At 31.3% G+C, this 26208-nt stretch overlaps 1 protein-coding gene across 3 annotated transcripts; it reads right to left on the bottom strand.

The window, feature by feature from the left end:
- Positions 1–495: 495 nt before the first annotated feature.
- LOC132030529 (kinesin-like protein KIN-14J) lies at positions 496–9798 on the bottom strand. 3 transcript variants are annotated; one of them, XM_059420192.1, is made up of 19 exons: positions 9612–9798; positions 7372–7493; positions 6828–6934; positions 6640–6723; positions 6451–6528; positions 6275–6367; positions 6153–6182; positions 4640–4981; positions 4485–4566; positions 4303–4398; positions 4044–4223; positions 3789–3895; positions 3525–3703; positions 3151–3315; positions 2815–3068; positions 2526–2689; positions 1706–2259; positions 1094–1194; positions 496–918 (listed from the first exon to the last, which is right to left on the bottom strand). In XM_059420192.1, exons 2-19 carry the CDS (start codon positions 7448–7450, stop codon positions 857–859), a joined length of 2757 nt encoding a protein of 918 aa, XP_059276175.1. In that variant the 5' UTR covers positions 7451–7493; positions 9612–9798; the 3' UTR covers positions 496–856. The 3 variants fall into 3 exon arrangements, with proteins under 3 accessions (XP_059276175.1, XP_059276177.1, XP_059276176.1); XM_059420194.1 differs by having other exon boundaries at positions 7372–7467; XM_059420193.1 differs by having other exon boundaries at positions 7372–7457.
- Between the last annotated feature and the right edge of the window lie 16410 nt (positions 9799–26208).

Below are 26208 nucleotides of genomic sequence, written 5' to 3'. Positions count from 1 at the left end.
AGAGATTTATTTATCGCTAATACTTAAGAAGTAATGAGTAGTTACTTGAAATATATAGTATCTTTTATCCCTCAAGTTTATACCGGGCAAAATAGTTGAAACGAGAAACAATATATAAAGGGCTTTCATCTTCACGAAATACATTTAATCTGCAACCAAACATGAGGTTGTAACCCAAAAGTCAAGCAATTTTTACATATTTGGAGATCAGCCAGATGTGAGAGGCCTATATATGATACAAATGGGCATTGCCAGTATTGTTATAATAATAGTGTCCGAGCTAGCTTGTTTTTTACTTGCTAGTTGCTACCTCTCACCAATACAGATATCGAAAGAACTCTATCCACTATCCACTAAGGCTTAAGCAAAGAGAAATCATGTGGCGCTTTTTGAGTTTTGGCTAGACGTAGGTCCATTGAACTCAAAAATGAAAACATCACAGACAATTACCTTGATATAGTGGTTTCTTTTCCTGCTTTAGCAAGTGTTCAAGCATAATCAAAATCAAGCATGATCTTCCTTTCACAATAAGCACCATAATCAAACAGAAGTTACACGCTATTTAATAGCCTAAAAGTGCATCACTGAGTATTTTAATAGAGCTACATGTACACACTACACAATGTCAAACCCCACGCCGCCCTCCTTTCCTCCTCCACTTCGAGTAGGGGAGGCAGGAGAGAGTGTACGAGCAAATATTCCTAAGAAATTCACCTGATCAGTGCAGCTTTGCTACAAGCTGAAGTTCCTACATATCTTTGATCACAACAATGGAAGACGACACAATAATCGTGTCTACAGTCTATTCTACAAATAAGTGTTATTAAGTATCCTCTTCCACAATTTTTCTTCTGTACTATTGCCATCTTTTGGAAGACCTAACTGCAGAACTGTTGCCGGAAGGGGGTTTTTTAGAACCTGCGAAGCATAGAGAGGAAAAAGCAAAAGTTGGTACTGTTTATGGCCAAAAATAAGAATGCTTTAGAAAGAAGGAAATAGTGAACCATTATTGTCATTTGTGTTCTCTAATTTGGAGAGCATATCAAAGAAGGAAAATAAAGGTGAAAACCAAGAACAACTGAGAATCACATACTCGGGACTTTAGGGGTGCTCTTCTTCATTGATGACAACCGGGAAGATCCTGTTTCCACCTTCTTTTGTGTGGGCCGTGGAAGTTTAGCAGGTACAGAGGGCCTGAATCATTTACCAACAAAGAGAATAAGTAAGTTCTTTTAGATTTGATGAGTACCTTGGATGTCTTTAACAATGGGTTCAGCAGCAAAACTTAACATTCTCCTTTTCCCAAAAACTGTAAGCTGTCTTCGACAAATACTCTACTAAGAAGAGATATGATCTAAAAGTCATGTAGTACATTTAAACTTGGAAACGATGACTTATGGCATCAAACTGTATTTCAGAATGTAACTGATGCATATCTTTGATATTTTTCTGTGAAGCCAAAATATGGATACAGAAATGAGAAAAGGAAAAAGGGAAAATTCTAATACAGATGCAGCTAAAGCAAATTTTCAACACACAAAAGATACAAGATATGCTGACATCTCAAGCTGAGGTGCTCATGGGGAGACAGGAGATTCCACAAATGATTCAATAGTCAAGAAAAAAGCCATCTAACTGTAAGGCAAGACCGGCCAAAAAGACAATCAGAGAAGTCATAATATACATATATTTGTAGAATACTCACTTCTCTGGGGTCTCTGAAGGTTGCTTTGCCGTTTCTGGGAAAAGAGTGTACTCTACGATACTATTGATTGAACCATCAGTCTCAGTTCCCATTGAAAGTACACCATCAGATATGTCACTTAATCTCTCTTCAGAATCTGCATCATCAAACCCGATGAGCACCACGTCTTCATTAGGATTTTTAGCTCCTTTCACAGTGTCTTCACCCAGATTTAGACCAGCATCTACTACAGCAAGCCTGGATTGTCTAAAGAAATCTCTGTGATGCCTAAAGTCATCCATTGATTGCTGAGAACCAGTGTCAGATTGTCTGTCACTGCATTCTGAACTATTGTCCGCGTCAGAAGTAGCTTTCTGAGTAGGAGGTCCTGAGCTTCTCTCTCCAGAAAATATTTGACTTGCTCGTGGACCACCTAAAGAATGTCTTCTTGGAGAGGCAGAGCCATGCCTGGTTGAGCTCACACTGCGCCTCTCACCATTACCATTAGTTTTGATAACCCGCAGCCTCCCAATTTCCTCATCCTTCTTTACAATTGTGTCCTTTAAATTAGCTACCTGAAAATTTACTATTTATCTTCAATAACAAAGGAAATAGAAGCATAGCAAGCATCATAAATCTAGTGTACTCATACTCTAGAGAAGAGCTAAGCATAGAAGATTAGCATTAAGATGGGAACTTAATCGTAGATCCACAAATGTGATGTCGGATTCGCAAAAAATAAGTAGACAGTACAACAGTAGATGCATGCAACATAGAAAAAGTAAGAGCAACTAGAATAACATTATTTAGAGAACTGCTGATAGAACATGCCCTGATGTACCTGATCCATAAGCTCTTTAACACCCCGACCCTCTTTATTATTTCTTGCTGCACCCAACTCCACTCCGGACACCCTCTCAGCAAACTTCAGGGTGCTAATGGTTTCTGAGTAGGATTCTACATCAGGATTGAGCTGTACAAACATAAGTGTCTTTGCCTGGCCTCCTGTAACATGAGATGAGCGAAAATAAAGTAAATAATGGCTTAGTGGGAAAGAGAAGTAAAACTTATTTACAGAGTAAAAACAATATATTTAAATTTGAATTAACACGGAGAAAGCGTTTAACTACCAAGGGAGCTTTGAAGAACTTGTGTTAGTTTGCTATTTCTGTATGGCACATGAGCACTTTTTTGTGCCAATGCAAAGATCACATCTCCAAGAGCAGATAAGGATTTGTTTATATGTTGTGCTTCCCGTAAACGATCCCCTGTGGCTTCAGAGCGATCCACCCTTTCACTGCCAGCCAAATCTACCAAATGTAGGCAACCTCGTAGAATATCATTTGTTTCCAAGTCTACGCCACGTACATGAACAGTGAGGATACTGCGTCGTAATGAGTCCAATAAATAGGATGTAACAGAAAAAAATTCAGAATGGGATAAAGAGCGTTAGTATAAGAGATAACCTATGTGACCGACTGCTTCTTTCATTTAAAGCAGTAGCACCAACAGCTCTATTCATTAAGCCAATATTCATTAATTCTAAAACATTTGCAGTTGATTTGACTGGATGCATGCTAGCATCAGGGACAGCTAATCCATTGGGTTGAGTGGTACTCCAAATCCCAAGTGTGCGCAAGTTAAAGAAGACATTAGGAAATATATGGCATACACATTTAAAACATCTTCACTAACTACTAAAAAAGGAAAACTTGAAAATATTTATATAACGACGTCGAAGCAATAGTGCTTCAAGGAAATAAATGTGTAAAAAACGAACAAAGAAAATGCAAATAGTAAATGCATCAAAAACACGAATAGATTTTATTAGCAAGGATATCGTTTCTGAGAAGCATCACTGCAGAGCAAGTCACGCACTTGCTCATTGTATATCTCAACCATTTGAACACCAACTTCATACGCGATGGAACTTTTCCTACTCTGGGAGATGTTGAATAGATCATTCAAAGCTCGATAATTGACCCCCCAATCCTCCACCGATGACATGCTGGGCCCACTCTGAAGGCAATTAAAAGGGAATGGGATAAGTAGAAATAAATAGCCATCGGTATCTACTAAATAAATTTTCTAAAGATGGGCATACCATGGTATATGTTTTTCCGGAACCAGTCTGACCATAAGCAAAGATACAGACATTGTACCCATCCAAAACAGACCTGATTAATGGCTGAGTGTCCCGAAATACCTCCTCTGAAATATGCTAGAATTAGAAAGAAAAATGGCAAGCATTGGAAAAAGGTACTATCTTTCTTTTTTTCTCCTTTATGACGAAAGTAAAGGATATTTACATATTAAGTACTTATTCTGTATATCAAGCCGATAAACAAAATCATCAAACCTTGGGTAACTGCAGGCACAAAGACCTTGTTGAATTTGAAAAGACGGTGACTCTCTTTCCCGGGTTTGGAAGGATTAGTGACAACCAGTTCCCCATTCTCACCAATGTACTCTATGGTTGTTAATTTTTGGCTTTGGCCCCGAAGGAATGGCCTTATCCGACAGTAAACTCTAATGTTACCTATCAAAAATGACATTATGTTAGGGAAATATCATGTTGCACTTAAATAACTAAGTTTTTCACATTCCATTTGACTAACCTTTCAAATCTTGAACTTCGTTGTACAACTTCCTATTTTCTTCAAGCACTGTGTGATAATTCTGAGCAGCATCAACCAGCCCCTTAAGATTGAACCCTATTAATCAAGAATACATCCATAAAGATTAGATTTCAGGATCAAGAAGTAAAAATATAATCATAACATTCAATTCTCGTTCTGACCAAAGTGGTTAAGTTCTTCGATGTAAACCTCCTTGGTCCTCATCACCTCCAGCCTTATAGAGTCAGATGCTACCCTCAATTCCTGAGTTATTTAAGAATGTCACATTCCTAATAACTTTTAGTATGAGCTGTTACGATTAAAGTCAGACGCAAACCTGCAGAGATCCAAAATGACAGTCTATGAAGTGTTTGTAGCCAAGCTCTCTCCTTTTCAATTTCACCAATTTGGATTCTGAAAATGCCTCAAGTTCTTGTACTTTCTTTGTTGATTCACTCAGCAGACGTTGAAGTTCCAGTATCCTGTTCTCTAACTCAACTCGAGTTTGCTCGGCTTGTGCTTCCAATTGTAACCGATCTTTTTCATGCGCTTGTTTGGATGATTCAAGCTCAGCTATCAATGAAGATATTTGCATCTTGTAGTGATCATTCTCTTCCATTAATCTGATTAACTCTTTCTCTTGAAGTTTTTCTTTCTCTTCAATTTTGGCCTTCTCAATCTATAGAAGAGAAGTTAGTTGGACTACATGTACAGTAAAATAGAACCACATAACAAAAAACTATATAAGCAGCATTGTCAGTTCAACATGTTGTATCAGGCATGCTAATCAACATCACAACAAAATAAACGAGTAAAAATAAGGGAGAAAGGTTCTATCATAAATCATAATGCATCCGTAAATTAATCCCCCATCAAAAAGAATGACAAAATTTGAGCCTCTATGTTTGAGCTGAAATTTGGATTTATTTCCTCTAGACATTCATTGTCACATTGTGTGTTCACCAAAATCGTTATATCTAGAAACTAATATAGAAAGTACTAGTAATCGCACATTTTAAAATTAATACAAATTGTTAAAGAGAATCATAGTAAAACTATTTGACTCTCCATTAGTAACTAACCTAGGAGATCCTTAATATTTATGGTATATGAATAATGTTCACAATATTTATGGAAAACACTAGTAGTGTTTCTCAATCAAAATTCTTTTTTGAGACAGTCTCTCAATCAAAATTCTGACATTCACATATAGGTATTTTTTGGATCTATGAGTATTAGCGAAGGAAGAAGGGGAATTTGAGAAATAATGAAGACACATTAACCTTAAAGCAGTCATCTCCAACGTCCCAACTCAAAGGGTAGCTATGAAAGGCTACTGTACTAACACATAACTAAGGTAGTTTTCAGTGTCAAAGTAATACAGGAGAATAAAACATTGTCGAAACCCCAAAAAGCTCTCAATATTACCAGTGGAAATTTGGAAACAGAACAGAAGACTTAGTATGACATAAATTCAGCGTATATTTTTTTTTTTTTTGATGACATGGGAACCCGCAGCTGCTACCCTTCGGGTGCGCACAGGGTAAACCCAACTCCTGTATAATAGCTCGCAAACCACACAGGAGAGATAACCCGCACTAGGCAAGCCCCGTGCGGCGAGCTCGACCCAGAAGGCAAATCCCCTGCTCTCGTAGGCAGGGGATTTCGAACCTGAGACCTCCACGATGAAACCCCCATGCTCAACCAACTGAGTCACCCTTGCGGGCAATAAATTCAGCGTATATATTCAGTAAAAACATCCAACATATGACCCAAATTTCATAAAAAGGCAAGAAAGCATGCTCTTTCAAGTCAGAAATTAGTAACTTCTTGATAAATTTAATATGCACCTTTATCTGTTGAAGCTTCTTCATAATAACCTGGAAGATTGAATGAAATGTGAAGTTCAATAAAAGAATAGATAGAACAAAAAGAAGAAAGAAACATGTTTTATCAATAGTGATAATTATACCTCATGCTCCTCAGTGGTCCCCACTGCAAGGGTTTCAAGTGCTTTAACTCTTGATTGATATCTCTCCTCACGAGACTTGTACAAACCATTTTGCTGTAATACCCCAAGAGACCCACAATTCGTAAGCCCTTTGCATGAAGTTCATAAATCAGAACTGATAATTGGAACACTGGTACCTTTCTCAAATTATCAGCTTGTTTTGAAACTCGTTCTTCAATCTCTTGTACGACCAACTTTACCAGGGAGGCCACACACTTAACAAGTAGTAAAAGGATATCAGTAAGTACATTAAGTATCAAATAGGATCCAGCAAAAAGAAATTTGTTATTTTTCTGTCACCCTGCTGTTCAGTTCATCTGTCATACCTGAGGTATATCCCCATTCTTTCTCTCAATGCTGTCATCCAAAATATTACTCACAACACTGAAAAGTGAATGAGTGGAGGCACCCTGAAGATAAAAGTCAGTTCAATAAAGGAAATCTGAAGAAGGCACAAACAGTATAAAAGAAAGTGATGAGTTAACACCAAGCTGAAGACCTATTCCAGCTTTACCTGTAAGCTGTTTAGTTTCATCAATTCTGAGATCTTAGCAGCTGGAATATCAGCTAAACCGTGCTTTGATTGGATTCCATCAAGAAATTTACTCCCAGCAAGATTATCTGAAAATTAAAGCTCTAAATAAGTGAGAGAAGTAAATCTACAGCGGAAAAGATTACCACCAATAATTAATGCGCTTAAGATATTACATGAAATCGGTACATCTGACACAGATAAGAGGGAAAAGAATCCATAAATTCAACGAAAGAATTTTTCTGATGCACACTGTTCTGCAAAACTAGTACAGCTTTTTTGCATTTCCAGTGTTCAGCCAACTAACTAAAGAGATTATCAGGGAAGGAAAAGAAAAAGAAAAACAGAAACAGGAGCAGAAGGAACATTATAAATCTTTTGGAACTAAGCTTTAGCTTCGCCCAACGGTCAAATTCTATATTACAGTGTTAAGACAGAGTAAAGCAGTTTTCCAATAGTTGGATAATATAGGGAAAGGACTGAGAATATCAAAAACCTGAGATACTGAAAGATATGGAAGATTTACCTTCGGTAGCCCCTTTGAAGTTAAGAATTTCATTTAAACTGGCTGACTCTCCATTTTCAGTTGCAGCTTCTGGATTCATGATAAACTTGATATATGCTTTTGCAGGATTATTATGGAGACCACTACCAGTAAACAGACAAGAATATGTTACCATATAAGTCAGCTCGATTTTGGATAATTGTGAAGGAGATGATCAAACTACTAGAACAAAATATACTAGCATGACTACATTAACGGCTATTCTTCAGCCAAAAGCAATGATAGGCAAATAGGGTTGATACAATTACAATAAGATTAGAAAAGTGCTATTTTAGTCAAATAAAGACAACACATGCATTATTTTTTGACTTTCATTGATATAGATATTTCCAAACAATGCTTTGCACAAGGAACTGTGTGATTTTACATATCCTTCTATTAGAACTGGTGCATTATTCAAGTGTCTGACATTTCCATCAGGACAGGAAAATCTTTCCTTGGATTAAGATTCCCAATGAGTTATGAGCACTATCAGACATCATAATTTCTTTCATCGTGAGTGTCTATCTATCTCCATAAGTATCTCATTCTCCATTTTTTTTTAAATGGATCAAGAACTATGAATGTCAAGGATCAAATAAGTAGATCGACAACTCTCTCACTAATAAGGAAAAAAGTTCTTATGGTTATTATACTTACCCCAAAAGAAAGTTCTTTTGGTTATTGTACTTACCCCAAAAAGAAGTTCTTATGGTTATAGTGAAGCTGCCAATTGTAGCAACGTGGATTATAGTTTGAAAAACCTATCTTGAATCCACAACAAAAGAATTTATGACACTTGTTGCTCTTGTACGTAATGTCAAATTGAAGACCGAAAAAACCATTACATCATTGCCATCTTAGAATCATTTTCTTTATTTGGAGAAAAGGTCAATGTGGATTAAACCCCATTTAAAACCTAATATAGGAATATGATATCGTATCATCTCATATACATTGTTTTAGTTTAATGAACAGGTTATTTGCTAAAAAGTGTAAGTAAACTGATTAAACTATTTTATAGAAACCTTCTACTTGAAATGTTGGATTCATACCAACAAAGCTCACAAAACATGCACTCCAGGCAAAAGTTAGTCTTTATATCATTCCAGACTATTGTGGGAGCTAATCTAACAGTTCAATCAACTAGATTTCTTTAGTAAATTAACTCCATAACTGAGTGGTAGAAAACAACCTAAACGAACATGTTCCATAGAGTGAGCAAGTAAATTTGACATTTCACTATGCATATAGCATGTAAAGCTAACTTTATCCTATTTGATTCTCTAGTAAAAGATAACACAAGTGAGAAAACGGATAACTTTAAACAGAATATTGACAGGTTTTCTGAATACAAGCAGATCTAGAGCTTCCAACCACTACATGCATTAAAAGTATAGAATGGAAAAGGAGAAGTAGCAACAACAACTACTACTATGACTCAATCTCACACTAGTTGGGGTCAGCTATAATCCTCAATATTAAGAGAAGAATACAAGTCAGCTGTGTTTTTACACCCCCCCCCCCCAAAAAAAAAAAAAAAAAAAAACCTAGAATTGGAAGCTCCATAAAAAGAGATTTATCCAAAACAAGGAAGATTTTAGGTTAAATAACAAAACTTGGTACCCCAAATCAAGAAACCTCACTTACACACACACACACTGCACAATAATGCTGAAATAATCAACACCCATTTTTCTATCTTCTCCCTTTAAAATTTCAAGTGCATTATTCCACTCAAAATGCTAAAAATCAAGAAACTTTAAAAACTACATGGCCAAATAAAAAATAAAAATAAAAGAAGAAGAACATTACTCAGATGACACCCAAAACAAACTAGGCTAGAATGGGCAGGAGCATACAAATAGGCAACATCCTGAGCTAGATTTAACTAAAACAAGGAAGATTTATAGTTAAAGAACAAAACTTGGTTACCCCAATCAAGAAACCTCACTCACACACACACTGCTCAATAATGCTGAAATAATCAACCCCCATTTTTCTATTTCCCCCTTTAAAATTACAAATGAATTATTCCACACAAAATGCTAAAAATCAAGAACCTTAAAGAACTACATGGCCAAAAAAAAACACCAAAAAATCAAAAACCCCAAATGGGTCAACAAGCAAAAAAAAAAACATTTTGAACAACCCCACATCAAGTAAAACCCTTAAAAAAATGTTACAAAAAAAGAAATGATAATGTTGGTAAGATAACAAACCAGAATGAGCTGAAATGTACAAGATCTTGAGTATTTGAAGCTAATTAAGCGAGTGGATCGAGGAATTATTGAAACATATCACTTGGTTTTTGTAAAGTAGAGATTGAATCTCTAAAATTTGAACACTTTTTTGTTTTCTTGAAATAATACCGGTTTTTTTTAGAAGCAAAGCGACTATGATGACATTGAAGAGGGGCCCCCCTATTTCTTTGGAATTCTTTTGGGGTTGGTCTTTCGAATTGGATATTTCAGGTTTAAGTTTACTATTTTTAGAATTTCAGAAAACAAATTAAAACAAAAATAAAAAGAATTATGTAATCTAATAATGGTTTAATAAAGAAAAAAAATCTAAAAGTGGACTTTTACTTTTTCTTCTCTGTACATTTTTCTCATAGCTTAGCTTGATGTAGTTCTAAGGTAGTTGAAGTTTTGTTTAGATATTCAATTTGAATTTCTTAAGTTATATTTTCTTTTATAAATATGAAAACTCACGTTGTGAAAATTATTGAAGCTTTCATAATTCTTATATAATCTTATCAAATGAGCAAACAATAGTTCATAACAAAATTAATACACTACTATAAGGCATTTCTAAAATTAAAACATCTATTGGTTGAATTTTTGTTTAATAAAAAGGAAAATTGAAAATGAGTAGTATAATTGCTCTTTAATATAATTCTCCCACATGATACGGAGAATCTCTTCACATCGAGCATGAATTTCCGATCATATGACCGAGAAGATGAATCAACATGGCTACTTTGAGTCAAGTTTTACATTTAAAAAATATATCTACCAATTATGAATCTTTTTTTTTTACAAAATATAAACTTGTGGATTAAGTTTTACATTTGAAAAAGCTTGAAATATCAAATCCTACTTTTTGGTAAATTTAGATTTCAGCTCATGATATGAAATTGAAGTTGAATTTTTGTGCAAATTTCATAAACAAACATGATTTGAAATCAAAATATGAAATCATGCTTCCAAATCCTATTGCCAAATGCCTACTAAATATTTTCAAATATTTTTTGATAAAACGTTTCATGTTAAATATGTCATAAATTAATGTTTTAATCTCTTCATTTCAATTTATGTGATAGTCTTTCTTTTTTAGTTAGTCCTAAAAAATTCTATATTCAATAACTAATTAACTTTAAACTTCTTATTTTCCCCCTAATGAAATTTTAAAGCCTCGCTAATATTTATGACTATTTTGGCCACAAATTTTAAAAATCTTTGTTTCATTATTAAATTTCGTGCCCAGTCAAATCCTTTATAAAAATGGGATGGAAGGATTAAAATATTTATTTTTTATTTTTTTATATATATTTGTGTTCTCTTTTAAAATGTCATTCCTTTCGTTTTTTCTCACCTTTAAATTTTCCTGTATTTCGTGCTTTAATGTTATAATAATTAGAAGGCAAGACTTAAATTTGTGATGAATAAGAAATTACCAAATAGAAATGGTCAAGGTCGTGGCATCATAAAGGGCATTTGCTTAGTAATGTACGCCACATTGTCTTTGTCTTTGTATTTGCACACTTTGTGAATTGATTGTATTTCTTTAATGGAATTTTGATTTGTGAAACGTGTAAATATACTAAGGGGGACGCAACTTCTATTTCAATGAACAATATATTTCAATAATTAGGCACAGGCAATATTAGAGCATGTAATCGACTGACACGAATTTAATGAGTTGATCAATTCTCTATCTGACATTCTTGTCCACCTAAATAGGTCTTATGTGCAATTTGACTTGCTTCATAAAGTTTGTATATCATGTTTTATTTTTATATACGAGCTTTTTGATCATCCAATCTACTTAAGGGACATCTGCGTGGGTTACATTAATAGCATAGTCTTTAGAACATTATATTGGTTTCGATGTTGGCCTTAATTAAGTTGCACACGTTCTTGGCCGTACATAAGATCCATAGAATATTATGTATTGCCACCTTGTGTGTTATTATTATACTCTAGGCAAATTGATAGCAATCATTATCAACTTTTATATATATATATAGAACTTATGAATAAATCAACAGAGTCGTGTATATTAGATGTTCGTTTATAATAGACTCTTTTAAAAATTAAAAATAAAAAGTTTAAGTTCTATGCTATATTTTTGTTTTCTCCCCAGCTTATCTTTTATTTCACGTGTTCCGTAGTTTTACTCCCTAGCTTATCTTTTTTTTCATTTTGCTTATATTAAGTGTTATATGATCAAATCACAATGCCTATTTAATTAGAGGTAGTTTAGTCAAATTACTTATTTTTGTTACAAATTAATAAACTATAAATCGTGAGTAATTTGTATCTAAAATTGTTATCTTTTTCTTCCTTAAATGAAACAAGTAGATAATCAAAATGACGCAACTCAAATGCACTATTTCCAAGCTTGAATTTAGTGATTTCCATTTTCCCTAATCCATCAATGTTCTTTAATTATGTTTTCTCTTCTCTATATATCGTTCACTATGTGAAACCAAATAAATGATGTTGGCACTATTTTCCCGGAAAAGAATACATTTAGGACCCGTTTGGCCATAAGCATTATTCACTTTTTTTTCGGTTTTTTTTTTTTTTTACTTTTTCCAAAAATTAGTATTTGGCCGTGAAAATTCCAAATGGATTTGAAAAATAAGAAAATTTTGTTTTTCAAATTTCTCACTTTTTTCACAACCAAAACAAGTATAATTCAATAAAAAATACTATTTGCAAAAATTATGGTCAAACACAACTCCAACTCCTAACATACTAAAAAAAGTGAAAAAGTTTTTTATTTTTATGGTCAAACGCCTACTAAAATACTAGTACTGGTTAGCTGAGTTCACTCTCTCCTTTGAGTAATTTTTGTAATTTTCTTTATCTATCTTTCCTTTTCAAAAGTTCAAATTTGATAATACGTGTGGTCCACATTATGTTTTGGAATTGTATTCCCGCCTTATACTATTTGTTATGTTATGCTCTCCTGTTTTGACATTTTTAGAGTATTCCACGTGGCAGTACACTTTAGGGTTGGTCCATACCTTATATCTTTTTTAAAAAAAATTATCAGCACAATATTATTGATATATTTATAATATAACAACCCCTTAACTCCTTAAGATCCGAAAAGTAAAGTTGCAGTCACGATCACTAAACGTGCGTATCTTATGGGCTTACAATTTTTGTCACCTTCTTTTTCTTTTTTTAATTGTTGACTTTGCTCCATTCCATCTACACAAAGCAAAGAATCTCTAACATAATATGCTTCAAATTAAGAAAATAAAAATACTTCATTCGCAGTTAGAAATCATATTGAGAAGTTAAATAGCCTATGTCTTTAGATTTAAATACGAAAAATTACGATTTGCCATACTTTAGATATATGTTTTAAAAAAAAAAAAATTAGTGTCCAAGATTGCACTTAAGTTAGGGGTATTAGCCGTCATACTCCAAGCATTTTTTTTTTAAAATTGATAGAGAACTTTTTTTTAATATTACGTGCAATTGTGAACTAGTTTACTACTCCCTTTGTCTCAATTTGTTTGAACGTTGACCAATTTGGGGAGTCAAACAGTTTTTCTTTGACTTAATTTTAAATATAAATATTCGAGTATTTTATAATAAAATTTATATATTTGAAAACTATATAAAAGGTACTATAAGTCACCATAATTAATTCACAATATATGAAAAGAGCTGGAGAAAATCGTAGTCAAAGAAAGAGCTGTTTGACTCCCTGAACTGGTAGACCTTCAAACAAATTGGGACGGAGAAAATAGTATCTAATTATATAACATGTTTATAGTAATATGATATTATTAGTATAGTACTATCCAGTAAACACACGAGATGTAATCATGAAGAGTAGCATATTGCAATGCCGTAACTCTCTTTATCGTTTGCTTTAAGCATTCTCTTTACTCTTGTAATTAACCAAAAATTAAAAAATAATAGTTCTTCATTTAAATAGAAAATCAAATTTCTACTTTGTTTCATTTTAAACATACAAAATTAATATAATAATTTGAATTAGAATTATCTAAATCAAAATTTGATAAAAAATAATAGTATTGTTTAGGCTTCAATCTACATACATTAATAATAAAATATTTTACACCTTTAAATTAATCGAATTAAAATTCATCGGATCAATGCTTAAATATTGCAATTGTTTTATCTCAAAAGAGAAAAATAGTTTCCTTTTAAATAAGTCTTCTCTTTTAAAAAGTATTAATAAGTTTTTGACAACTTTGTATTCATGTAGCGAAACACTAATATAATAAAGTTTTGGATACGGAAAGACAAATTACAAATGTTATATTAATCGTATTTTGAACATATATATATTACTTACTTTTACTACTATATAGAAGACTTTGTGTAAACGATCATCGTCCGTCTTTTAAAATTTTTTATTTAAGGCAAAAATTTGTGGTCCACCCACTTTTTTATTTAAGGGCAAAAAAATGACATTTTATAATTTATATTACTAACTCTTCTAAAAGTAGATAGAAATACTTTATTATATTTACTATTTTCTACTATGTAAAGACTCTTTACTTTCGAGAAACTTTTAAAAAATAAAAAAATAAAAGGTGGACCCCATACTAAAAACGCCAAGCAATATTAAAAAAAAAGGAAAAAAAATGGACCCCACCCTCTCCAAACTCATGAAAAAAAAGTGGACCCCATATTAAAAAACAAGCAATGTTAAAAAAAAAAAAAAACGTGCACCCCATATATTAAAAAATCAAACAATATTCATGTAATTCCCAAAATATCCCCATCAAGTTAATAATAGTGAATTCATTGCCACATGCGTATCAACCCATTAGCGAGAGCAAATGAAATTATTACACAGCAAAAAACATAGACCTCATATTATTGCTTTTCTTCAAAAGGTTAATAGCCTGTTTGGCCAAGCTTATTTTCCCCCAAAAGTACTTATTTTTTCAACGGAAAAGGGCCAGATATACCCCTGTACTATCGAAAAAGGGCTAAATATACCCTTCGTTATACTTTTTATACCCCTAGTTATACTTTGGGTTCAAATATCTTTCCGCGCTTAAAGTTGACCCGAATCCTACATGGCATTAATATTTTAATAAAATAAATATTATGTGGCATGCCACTTTACTTACAAACCCAATTTTACCCCTCCTCCCTATCTTCTTCCACCACCTCTCTAGTACGCCGTCATTATGCCCACCACCATTAATTTTCAGAATCCCTCTTAAGCCATGTAATTTTAAAGCAAAACGAAGAACCATAACGTTTTGCTTTAATTTACAAAATTTGGACGAGAATCACGAAAGGCTAGTGATGTATTTTGCTCTCATTAGTAACGAGACTTCGAACTTAGAAACAATTCTTCTCAAAATGTTCTTTTTTTTTCAATCTAGGTGTTTTATAGTGCTCAAACTATGATACTTATAACTTATCTATATTAGTCTCTTGCATACTCAAATATTTCAAAGCAAACATTAACCGAACATACTTTTTTTTTGCCTCAAAAAACACATCTCATATAAAGCATTAAGAACAAACCTATGTAAAGTTTATCGAGTACAAACTCAAAAGAAACTCTTGCAATATTTCCCAAGCAAAAAAATGAAAAGACAACAAAAGGCACACCATCTATATCTCATAACTTCGATTCCTTTCTAACATTAACTACGAATATATATGGACAAAATGATAGTTTTTGTTCTGTCAGTGATCCCTTTTAAATATTCTTTATGCAATTTCCTTTAAAGAACGTGATGGCTTATGAAATGGGTCTAGGTACAAATACTCAATTATACAAAAGGAAAGACAGAAGAAGAAGAGGAGAGATCTTGAGGACACAAAGAGAGTAGAAATTGTCGCAGGATCTCCAAACATGGCCTTAGCAAGTGGGATTATAAGCGGATCTTCTTTAATGTTATTTCGATGGCCCTCTACAAGAAGAGAATGAAACAAAGAAAGTTTGCTTTCAGATTTACAAGAAACACAATACAAAGTTGTGGATTCCCCAATAATTAATAATGGTGGGCATAAGGACGGTAATAGTAGAGGAGGTGGTGGTGGAAGAAGATAGGAAGGGAGGAGTAAAATTGGCTTTCATAGTGGTGCATGTCACATAATATTTATTTTATTAAAATATTAATGCCACGTAGATTGGGGGTCAACTTTTAACGTGGAGGGGTATATTTAAACCCAAAGTATAACTAGTGTGGGTATATTTGGACTCAAAGTATAACGAAGGGTATATTTGGCCTTTTTTCGATAGTACAGGGGTATATTTGGCCCTTTTTCGTTTTTTTTCAATGAGTGCTTATTTGAAAAAAAAAATGAGGTGTTTGGCTAAGCTTTTATAGAAAATAAGTATTCAGAGAGTTATATTTTTCAGAAGCTAAAAAAGCTGTTTTTGCTAAAAGCACTTTTTTTTAAAAGTACTTTTGAGAAAATACAAACAGAAACACTTTTTAAAAGCTTGGTCAAACACTAATTATTGTTCAAAAGTGCTTTTTTAATTAATTGACCAAACACAAACTACTTTTCGCCAAAAGTGTTTTTTCAAAAAGTGCTTTTAAAAAAAAAGTACTTTTTAAAATAAAACGATTTTAAGCTACTTGAATGCGCTATATAAGTGGAATATACATACAATTTTCTTTCTTTTCTTATATTAGCCTGAGATTTAATCTAGATATTTAATTGTTGTATTTGTTATTCTGCCATGTCATTTATTTGTTATGTTTACTACAATAAATATACTTAAAATATTTATATTTTAAAATAAGATAAAAAATACTTTTTCATTTTTATTCTTACTCTAATAAATGTGAAAAGAGATTAATATCAAATGGAGATCAAATAATGAATAAGGTAAATTAGTCAAATTATAATTCTAATTCACGTTTCTTTAAAAAAATCATGCAAAAGACAACATGACAAGTGCAATGAGCTAAAATGAGAATATTTACCAAAAATTAAAAAATAGTATTTATTTAAATAGAAAATCAATTTCTACTTTGTTTCGTTTTAAACATGTAAAATTAATTTAATAATTTGAATTAGAATTATCCAAATCAAAATTTGATAAAAAATAATAAGTATTTTACACTTTTAAATTAATCGAATTAAAATTGAAAGTATCAACCGATGCTTAAATATTTATCTCAAAGAGAGAAAATAGTTTCCTTTTAAACAAGTCTTTTCTTTTAAAAAGTATTAATAAATTTTTGCCGACTTTGTATTCATAGCAAACACGAATATAATAAAGTTTTATATACGGAGCACAAACTATAATGTTATATTAATCGTATTTTGAACATAGTATATATATATATATATATCCATAAAAATAGTACAAACTTATATATGTTTATTATCAATATAATATATATATATATATATATTTTATCACTATCCAAACACATCTACATACACATAAATATACTATAATCGAAAAGTGTTAGGCAAGCATTGTCTAGTATTTATAATATAACAACCCCTTAAGATCCGAAAAGTAAAGTTGCAGTCACGATCACTAAACATGCGTATCTTATGGGCTTACAATTTTTGTCACCTTCTTTTTTTTTTTTTTTTTAAATTTTTGACTTTGTTCCATTCCATCTACACAAAGCAACGAATCTCTAACATAACTAGTTATCGCAGCCGCCAAGTGTTTAAACTCAAAATATAAAAACTTCAGATTTTTATCGCACTTTTTTTAGTAGACCTTCAAGCCATCTAATTTCTCCACATACCACATTGAAATTGTCAAGCAACTATTTTTGCGAAGCACAATCTAATTCAAGCCTAAAAAGTAGATTATATTTACATTGCATTTTGCAACAAGCGCTTAGGTTATAGTTACAGGACTCCCAAGTTGTGCTACTTAACAAAAACACATTTTCACAGTGGACAAAACTAAGGCTAAAAGCTACAAGCACGGATAGTCCTGTATATATTTTAACTGCTGATCCATGACCGTCTGGGTCATCAAAAGTTTGGTATGTACAAGCCACCAAAAGACCTATGTACAAGCTCGCCACAGTCATAGTGAACTGTAAATAGAAATAAGAGATATGTGATTAGTATCAAATGTAGATAGATAAAATAGAACAAACACGTTAGAGATTTCAATAGAAATAAAAAGGGTTATAGAACAACAACTTTTAGCGTATTTAAAGGTGTGTTCAGCTAGTCACTTAAGAATTTACCTCTCTTGTTTCATGGAGCAAAAAATCTAAAATGTAAGGTAAATAACATGTTGCAAGTTGCAACAGAGAAATTTATATTAATAGCGTAAAAATTCTCCGAGAACAAAGTATCGAGTTAAATCCATGTGATATTTTTATCCAATATAGAAAATATTGTTTTTTTACCAATATAAGCAATCCCTATGGCTACCGTACACCGTGATACCAAGCCGCTTTTATAAATACGTATTATCCGGAACCACGGGTTATAAATTTGATTCTATGCAATGTTAACGTTATGCTTCCATTGTTTCTCTGTTCTTTAGTTGAAATCTAAGCTAGTGTAGAAACAAGGTTAAGGTACATGGACTAAAGCACGTGTGTGATCGAACTCACTATCTTTGGCATGGACATGTAATACACGGATACTGACACAAGCTATGATGTAATATCCTAGATCGAAGATTTGATAAGGTGAATATTAATCTACAATACTTCGTCCGTCTTAGTTTATGTGGTATGTTTGGAATTTCCCACAAACAAAACCATTTGTCTCAAAACCATATATACAACAAAATTAGAATTCCCAATGTTTACTTTGACTCTTTTGGGTTTTTTTTGGGAAAGTGTGAGCAAAAAGATGGGATTCTTTATTTTCAGCACACATAGCCATCCATACATGTAAAATGTAAGAATAAGAAGATAAACTATTCGTCTCAAAACCATATACACAACAAAGTTAGAACCCCCAATCTTTACTTCGACCCTTTTGATCTTTTTTGTAAAGTGTGAGCAAAGAGATGGATTCTTTATTTTCACCACATATAGTCATCCATACATGTAAAATGTAAGAATCCAAAAAGGGGATAGAAGGGACAAAATGGGAGAGAAATAATGGAAATGCAGATACCACTACAAGAAAAAAGATAGTAGACTAACAAGACACAATTCAAAAAAAAAAATTTATAAGCATTTTACCTTAATAGATCACTATTAAAATTAGCTATTGATTATAACATAGTCATATTTGTGCTTGACATTTTCCTATTGGTGAGAAGTATTTCTCTTATCATTCATCTAAAGTGAGGAATAGAGCACGAAGCATATATGTATACCTCTACTTTTTTGCACAAGAATCCAACAGTGAGGTAAAAAGGAAATATTTCTCACAAACAAATGGTGGTAGGGTAACGTGCCAATAAACAAGATATTTTGCAATTGTTAGTGCCTATCGAGCCACCATTTTCTACACTCAAATACCTATAAAAATTCTGATCTGGAACCTCTCTATGATACCACCTCAATATATGATATATAGCATGATGGTATCATGGAGGACTGTGTGCCTCACTGAAAGACTGAAGCAGTCCTCCATAATACCATCTCAGTATATGTATATAAGATGATGATAGCATAGAATTTTTTTTTTTTTTTTTTTTTAGAAAATGTGTTCTTTGAATAAATGAATATGGTCTTACGTGATATCCTGTTAGTGTATTATATATACCATATGAGTTTAATAGAGAGTTGAGTATTTTTGAAGGAAAAAAAAAATCCTACGTGATATCATCATGGTGTATAAGAGATATTGTGTTGGTATTATTGTTTTGGGGCATCCGGATAAATAGTTTTGGGGATATGAAAAAAAAGGGTACTTTCATATAATTATTTTGTTTGTAGTGGGCATTTGTTTTCTTTTCCCTTAATTCAATTATCCTTGGCTAATAGATCAGCAACTTAGTTTTGCTCGGAAAAAAATAGGCACAAAAGTATCTTTTTTAACGCAAAAAATAAAGAACAACCGTAACGCATTATTGAGTCCCCCCCTTTAACGCAGTATTTTACTGCGCTAAAGGATTTTGCCTCTCTCCTTTAGCGCAGTAAAATACTGCGTTATAGGAGTCCCATAAACGATCGGGTTCCACCACCACTGGTCCCCCACTTCCATTTTAAAAAATATCTTTCCGCCATTGAAGCTAAAAAAAACATAACAGGCCCACCTCAAAAAACGTTGTTTTCTATTCAAATTTTGTTTTCTCGGTATATTCAAGTCAAGGAGCAAGATTCTAAGGTCGAATTTTGGAAAAAAGTGACGTACAACTCGATTAAAACAATTCTATAACAAGCTTCGATCAAGATATTCTACTATGAACTTTTGTTATTATTTTGTTAAATACATTATATACTAGGCATGTTTAACATTTAATAGGCGTGAATTTAAAAAAAAATCAATTTTTTTTTAGCTTGATCATGCTGGGCAGTAGCTTTTTGCTACTGTTTCCATTTTTTATTTTTATTTTTGCTAATTTATTATTTATTAATTGATTATGAATTGTTAATTGTTTATGAATTTTTAATAAATGTTAATTATTTATGAATTGTTAATTTATTAATTATTTATGAATTTTTAATTTGCTAATTGTTTATTAATTGTTTAATATAGTAATCCACTATTATTTGTAAAATATGCCATTGTTAATTAATTAGTTTTTAATTGTTGATTATGAATTGATATTTTGTTAATTGTTTATGAATTATTATTTTGTTAATTGATTATGAATTGTTAAATCTATATTATTTTAAAAGCATGAATATATATATGTTAGTTGACCAAAATATTCTTCAAATATTGAACGACTTTTATACCCTTCAGAAAAATTCCTTCAAATATATAATTCTATTCTATGTCAACTAGGTAACATATTAAAACAAAAAAAATTAACTACTAAACCTAAATCTGAGAGAACTCGATGAAGCTGTGGTTATGAACACGGTATTAAGATAATTATGTTCTATGTCAACTAGGTAACATACAAAATAAATAAAAAAAGATTATCTACTAAACTTAAAAAAGAATAGTTAAAGTTCTTAATATATATGTTCATGGAAATAAAAATTATTGTGAATTTCATAAATAGATACGTTAACAATAAAATTTAAAGTTTCTAGAAAAATATGTGGTCGACGAATATACTACTTTAGTATAATTTTATCATATTTGTGTTGGCTATTTTGGTAAACTGAAAAAATATCACATATTCAAAATAGGGTTTTAAGCAAATGCCACTTCTGAATTTCGATTCCCAAACTAATTAACTAAAAATTCTTTGCCATCACATAATTCAAATCCCCGTGTCCTTACTATCACATATTAAATTTACTGCACATTTAATATGGCGAAAGTTATTCTGAAAAATAATTATTTTCTTTCAAAATTTGGTTAGAGAGCGAAAATATTTTTTGGAAAAGACTATCTACTAAAGATTGATAACAAAATTAGTAAATCAAATATTTAGAATTGTGCAAGGCAGTAAATATTTGATTTTTATACATTCAAAATAAATATTGTATTCAAGATAATAATCAGATATTATTTTTTCAAGTTGCTTATCAATATAATATAAATAATATTATAATAAGCGACAAGAAATATTCGTGCAACGCACGCACACAGAGAATAGTTTCCTTTTAAACAAATCTTCTCTTTTAAAAAGTATTAATAAATTTTTGCCGACTTTGTATTCATAGCAAACACGAATATAATAAAGTTTTATATACGAAGACAAACTACAACGTTATATTAATCGTATTTTGAACATATATATATATATATATATCCATAAAAATAGTACAAACTTATATATGTTTATTATCAATATAATATATATATATATATATATTATCACTATCCAAACACATCTACATACACATAAATATACTATAAATAAAGTGTTAGGCATAAGCTGTCTAGTATTTATAATATAACAACCCCTTAAGATCCGAAAAGTAAAGTTGCAGTCACGATCACTACACGTGCGTATCTTATGGGCTTACAATTTTTGTCACCTTCTTTTTTATTTTATTTTTTATTTTAATTTTTGACTTTGTTCCATTCCATCTACACAAAGCAACGAATCTCTAACATAATATGCTTCAAATTAAGAAAATAAAAATACTTCATTCGCAGTTAGAAATCATATTGAGAAGTTAAATAGCCTATGTCTTTAGATTTAAATACGAAAAATTACGATTTGCCATACTTTAGATATATGTTTTAAAAAAAAAAAAATTAGTGTCCAAGATTGCACTTAAGTTAGACGTATTAGCCGGCATACTCCAAGCATTTTTTTTTTTTTTGAAATGGATAGAGAACCTTTTTTTAATATTAAGTGCAGTTGTGAACTAGTTTACTACTCCCTTCGTCTCAATTTGTTTGAACGTTGACCAGTTTGGGGAGTCAAACAGTTTTTCTTTGACTTAATTTTAAACATAAATATTCGAGTATTTTATAATAAAATTTATATATTTGAAAACTATATAAAAAGTACTATAAGTCACCATAATTAATTCACAATATATAAAAAGAGCTAGAAAAATCGAATCAAAGAAAAGAAATTGTTTGACTCCGAACCTGTAATCTTCAAACAAATTGGGACGAAGAAAATAGTATCTAATTATATAACATGTTTATAGTAATATGATATTATTAGTATAGTACTATCCAGTAAATACGAATAGTAAGTGAACACACGAGATGTAATCATGAAGAATAGCATATTGCAATGCCGTAACTCTCTTTATCGTTTGCTTTAAGCATTCTCTTTACTCTTACTTGTAATTTTATAAAGGAGTAGTACGTCTTTGACATCACATGACCATTAGGAAAAAAAATTGATATGCAAGTTGTTTTAGTATTTGTTACGGAAAAATATGTTCAAACTTCAACTCATGCTACTTTCTAAATCGTTTTCTTCACAGTTATCATCACATAACAATCAAAGTTTGGTAATCTGAGGTAGATAAAAAGTGTTACTCCTGAAACTTAAATGATTAAAATTATTCAAAAATATGTTTAGCCATTCAGGGGACATTTTGAATCTATTCCCAAACATAAAGAATTATCTTTGTCATATTCTCTGCTCGAAACTCTTGGGGAAGAAAGGGAGTATTATTTAGTAAAAAAACTTATTTGTAACTGGTGTTTACATCAAACCAATAAATATAAGATATATGTGTTGCATTTATACTTTTTAATACTCATCATTGTTAAGAAATATGCATTTTTTACTTTGGTTTGTCAATTTTTAAGATGAATTACTTAATTTGGTATAAACACGCGGTACGAATAAGCATTTACCGTATTATTTGGGACGATAACAAAAGAAAGGGGACAATTTGCACGATTGGCCTTATTCGGCGTGGTCTTTAATTTTTGTCCCTCAAATTGACGGTCTTTAATTTTTGCCCTTCGCCTAAAACTTATGGGTTTCGAGTTCGAATCCTCGCTTAGTCAAAAAAAAAAAAAAAAAGAGATAGCAAGACAGAGTTTGGATTCGTAAGGCATAGTTTGCCTGCAAAACTCTACATTAAGGTAGTTTTGCAAACTTTATCTTAAGCCATACTTTGACTGCAAACTTTACTTAAGACAGATTTTCGCCTTCAGGTATAAGGCAAACCTCTCTCTTAAGACAATTTTTTTTTACTCAGTTGGAATTTTGCAAAGCCTAACTTTTGCCCAAATAGGCCTAATTTTGCTATGAAACAATGCCTTGCAACTTTTTTTTTAAGTGAGCCGGAATTTGAATCCAAAATCTCTAGGGATTAGGTGAAGGACAAAATTAAAGACCAGAAATTTGAGGAGCAAAAATTAAATACCTGCCTTTGAAAGGAAATCCGCGCCAAAAGAAAAAAAAAACAAGAGAGGATAAAAAAAAGTAAATTTTACTTGGCATAGCTTACTATGTTACATATTTATGGAACATAACTATACTTTTTAATAATTAAGTTTAGTAGCTATAATATTATATTTTACAACTTATAGCTATCCACTTTTCTACCAATTAACTTACCACTCCCCACACCCCTATTTTTTAGCCGCACACTTCTCTCTCTCTCCTTTTCCTAAATATACGTTTCTAACTCCCATCTCCCTAATTTCGTGCTTTTCAAATCGTTTCTTATTTCTTTCACTTCCTTTTTTTTACTCCGTATTAACCGCTCATTAATTTCTCCCTTTTCCTTTTTAATCTAAAATTTTTCGCTCTCTCTCCTAATCTACTTCGTCAACATAAACCCAACTCGCCTCCCTCATTGCGGACCTTCCAATTTTGGTGTTGTCGATTCTCTTCTGGTATGGCGTTTTTTCTCTTCTTCATTATTTACTTACAAATCCTATTTCGTATTGAAATATTAGGGTACTATTGGCTCTATGATGTGAAGGATTATATTGCTTTTAATTTGGAAAATTTGTTCTTACAAAATCGATTGATTGCATATTAGAGTATTATGGGTTGCTTTGTTAATTTGGGTCTAATTGGTATTTACTCAAATACACAATAAGATTTGTAGTCCATAACTGAATTTGATGATGAGTTACTGTTTAAATTGAGTTTAATTGGTAAAAATCAGAAGCATTGGAGTTTAATTGCAGGGCTTTTCCAATTTTGTTTGTTTTGGAGATTCCACAGTCGTGGTCGAGGTAGTGAAAAAGGAACTCATGTCCGAAGATTATAGAAATTTTTGGGTTCGAACGCATAAATGCGGAGATCCGTCGAGGAAGGAGATGTATTTTCACTTCACCAGATATGTGTTTTACTTGCATTTTAAGTATATTTTTATCGTATTTTTCGATGAACTTCAGTTAATTCCCGTTTTTTCAAATCACCAGATCTATATTTTGCATACATTTTCAGTATATTTTTATCGTATTTTTTTTATTATTTTAATTAGTTTGTGTTTTGAACTTTCAGTTTATTCCTGTTTTTTCAATTCACCAGATCTGTATTTTGCGTACATTTTAAGTATATTTTTGTCGTATTTTTTATTATTTCAATTAGTTTGTGTTTATAATTGTGTGTTATATATTTTTTCTACCTAATTTGTTCCTTGTAAATTTATGCGATTTTGAATTTGTGTTTACTTTTTATCAAAGTATATTTTGTAGTATATATTCAGTGTATTTGAAGTGTATTTTTACAAAGACACACACTGTTGTGCATTTGACATTGATATATTTGCATTATATTTATAGTATATTTTCAGTATATCTTGAATGTGCTGTTATTTATTGTGGTTAATTTGTTATTTTTTGTTATTTTTTCATGTTTTGTTAATGTAAAGTTTCAGTATATCTTGACGCATTCCAGCTGAAATTGATGCAATGTTTCTCCATATGAGATACGACGCAAATCGACAAGACAACCCTGAATGCATTTATTGATAACGAGCAACCACTAATACCTGTCAAGGCTACCGTTGATTATGATACAGTGATTTTAGTAGATGTTCAGGAGTAGATTTGTAGACAGAACAATTTATGTTTTAAGTTGTTTTTTTTTTTTTTCCAACTTTTTTTTGATGTATAACATCACTGTTGCGACATTATTTTTATGAAAATTTTAGAAGAAGTTTTATGTATTTGGGTAATGATCCCGCTTGTTGTATAGTCTAATCATAGATTTGAATTCTGTTTTTATTACATTTATATTTTTCTTGTATAGTTACTGCTAAAAAAATTACAAAGTGCATTTCAATATCAAGTTTGTATTTCCTACATGTTTTCACTATATTTTATTGATGAACCGTAAGAGTTCTATGCATTTTCTATATATTCATGGTACACTTGAATTCATTATTGAACTATAAAATCCATTTTTCTACAATATACTTCAAAAATTAAAGAACAATTTTAATACTTCTAAAAATACATACAAAATACAAGTGAAATATATTGTAAATATATTCATTACGATTCAAATCTTACGGATCAATTAGAATATACTCAAAAATACAATCATAATACAGATAAAATACAGTGAATCAAAAGCCACCCTTAGGGATTAAAGTTTTTTTATGGAGTCAAGTTTTCCCATCTTATTAAAGTTACTAAATAATATTCAATATCAGCTTATTTCACTCAATAACTAATATTTTTTGTAACGAACATTTTGATTTTTAATAATGTAATTTCATTGAATATTTTTAATAACGAACACAAAACCGATGGTCATAGCATCAGGAGACAATCTCAACTTGTCACTATGCAATTCAGTTGATGAACAAATCAAGCTTTGCGTGATTTATGGAACATTAAAAAGAGATTTTTTTTTAGTTATATTTTGGGAAAAAATATGAAGAGAGTTTTTGAATTCAAATTTTATGTGAATGATTAGATGTTGAATGAGATATGTGATTAGATATGGAAGAGAATGAGATTTGCGTGATTTATGGAACATTAAAAACGATTGTTTAGTTTGAAAAAAAAAAATTCCTTAAATAGAGGCATTATTTGCTCAACAGTTCCGTGTATTTAGTCTGTATTTTGGCTATATTTATGCGACGCGTCCAAGACCTAAATATAGGAAAACAATATATATGAATAATGAACTTGTTGTTATAACTTGTTGAAGCGATTAAAA

The sequence above is a fragment of the Lycium ferocissimum genome, chromosome 9 (assembly GCF_029784015.1).
Source record: "Lycium ferocissimum isolate CSIRO_LF1 chromosome 9, AGI_CSIRO_Lferr_CH_V1, whole genome shotgun sequence".
NCBI classification, from domain to species: domain Eukaryota; kingdom Viridiplantae; phylum Streptophyta; class Magnoliopsida; order Solanales; family Solanaceae; genus Lycium; species Lycium ferocissimum.
Note: the sequence above shows the minus strand (reverse complement) of the source record. Positions and strands in the feature narration are given on the sequence as shown.

Coding starts and splice junctions, on each gene's coding strand:
- LOC132030529 (XM_059420192.1), bottom strand. CDS start 7,450: ATGAATCCAGAAGCTGCAACTGAAAATGGAGAGTCAGCCAGTTTAAAT. Junction 3,069..3,150: donor AGAAGCAGTCGGTCACATAG/GTTATCTCTTAT, acceptor ATTACGACGCAG/TATCCTCACTGTTCATGTAC. Junction 919..1,093: donor GAGCACCCCTAAAGTCCCGA/GTATGTGATTCT, acceptor TATGCTTCGCAG/GTTCTAAAAAACCCCCTTCC.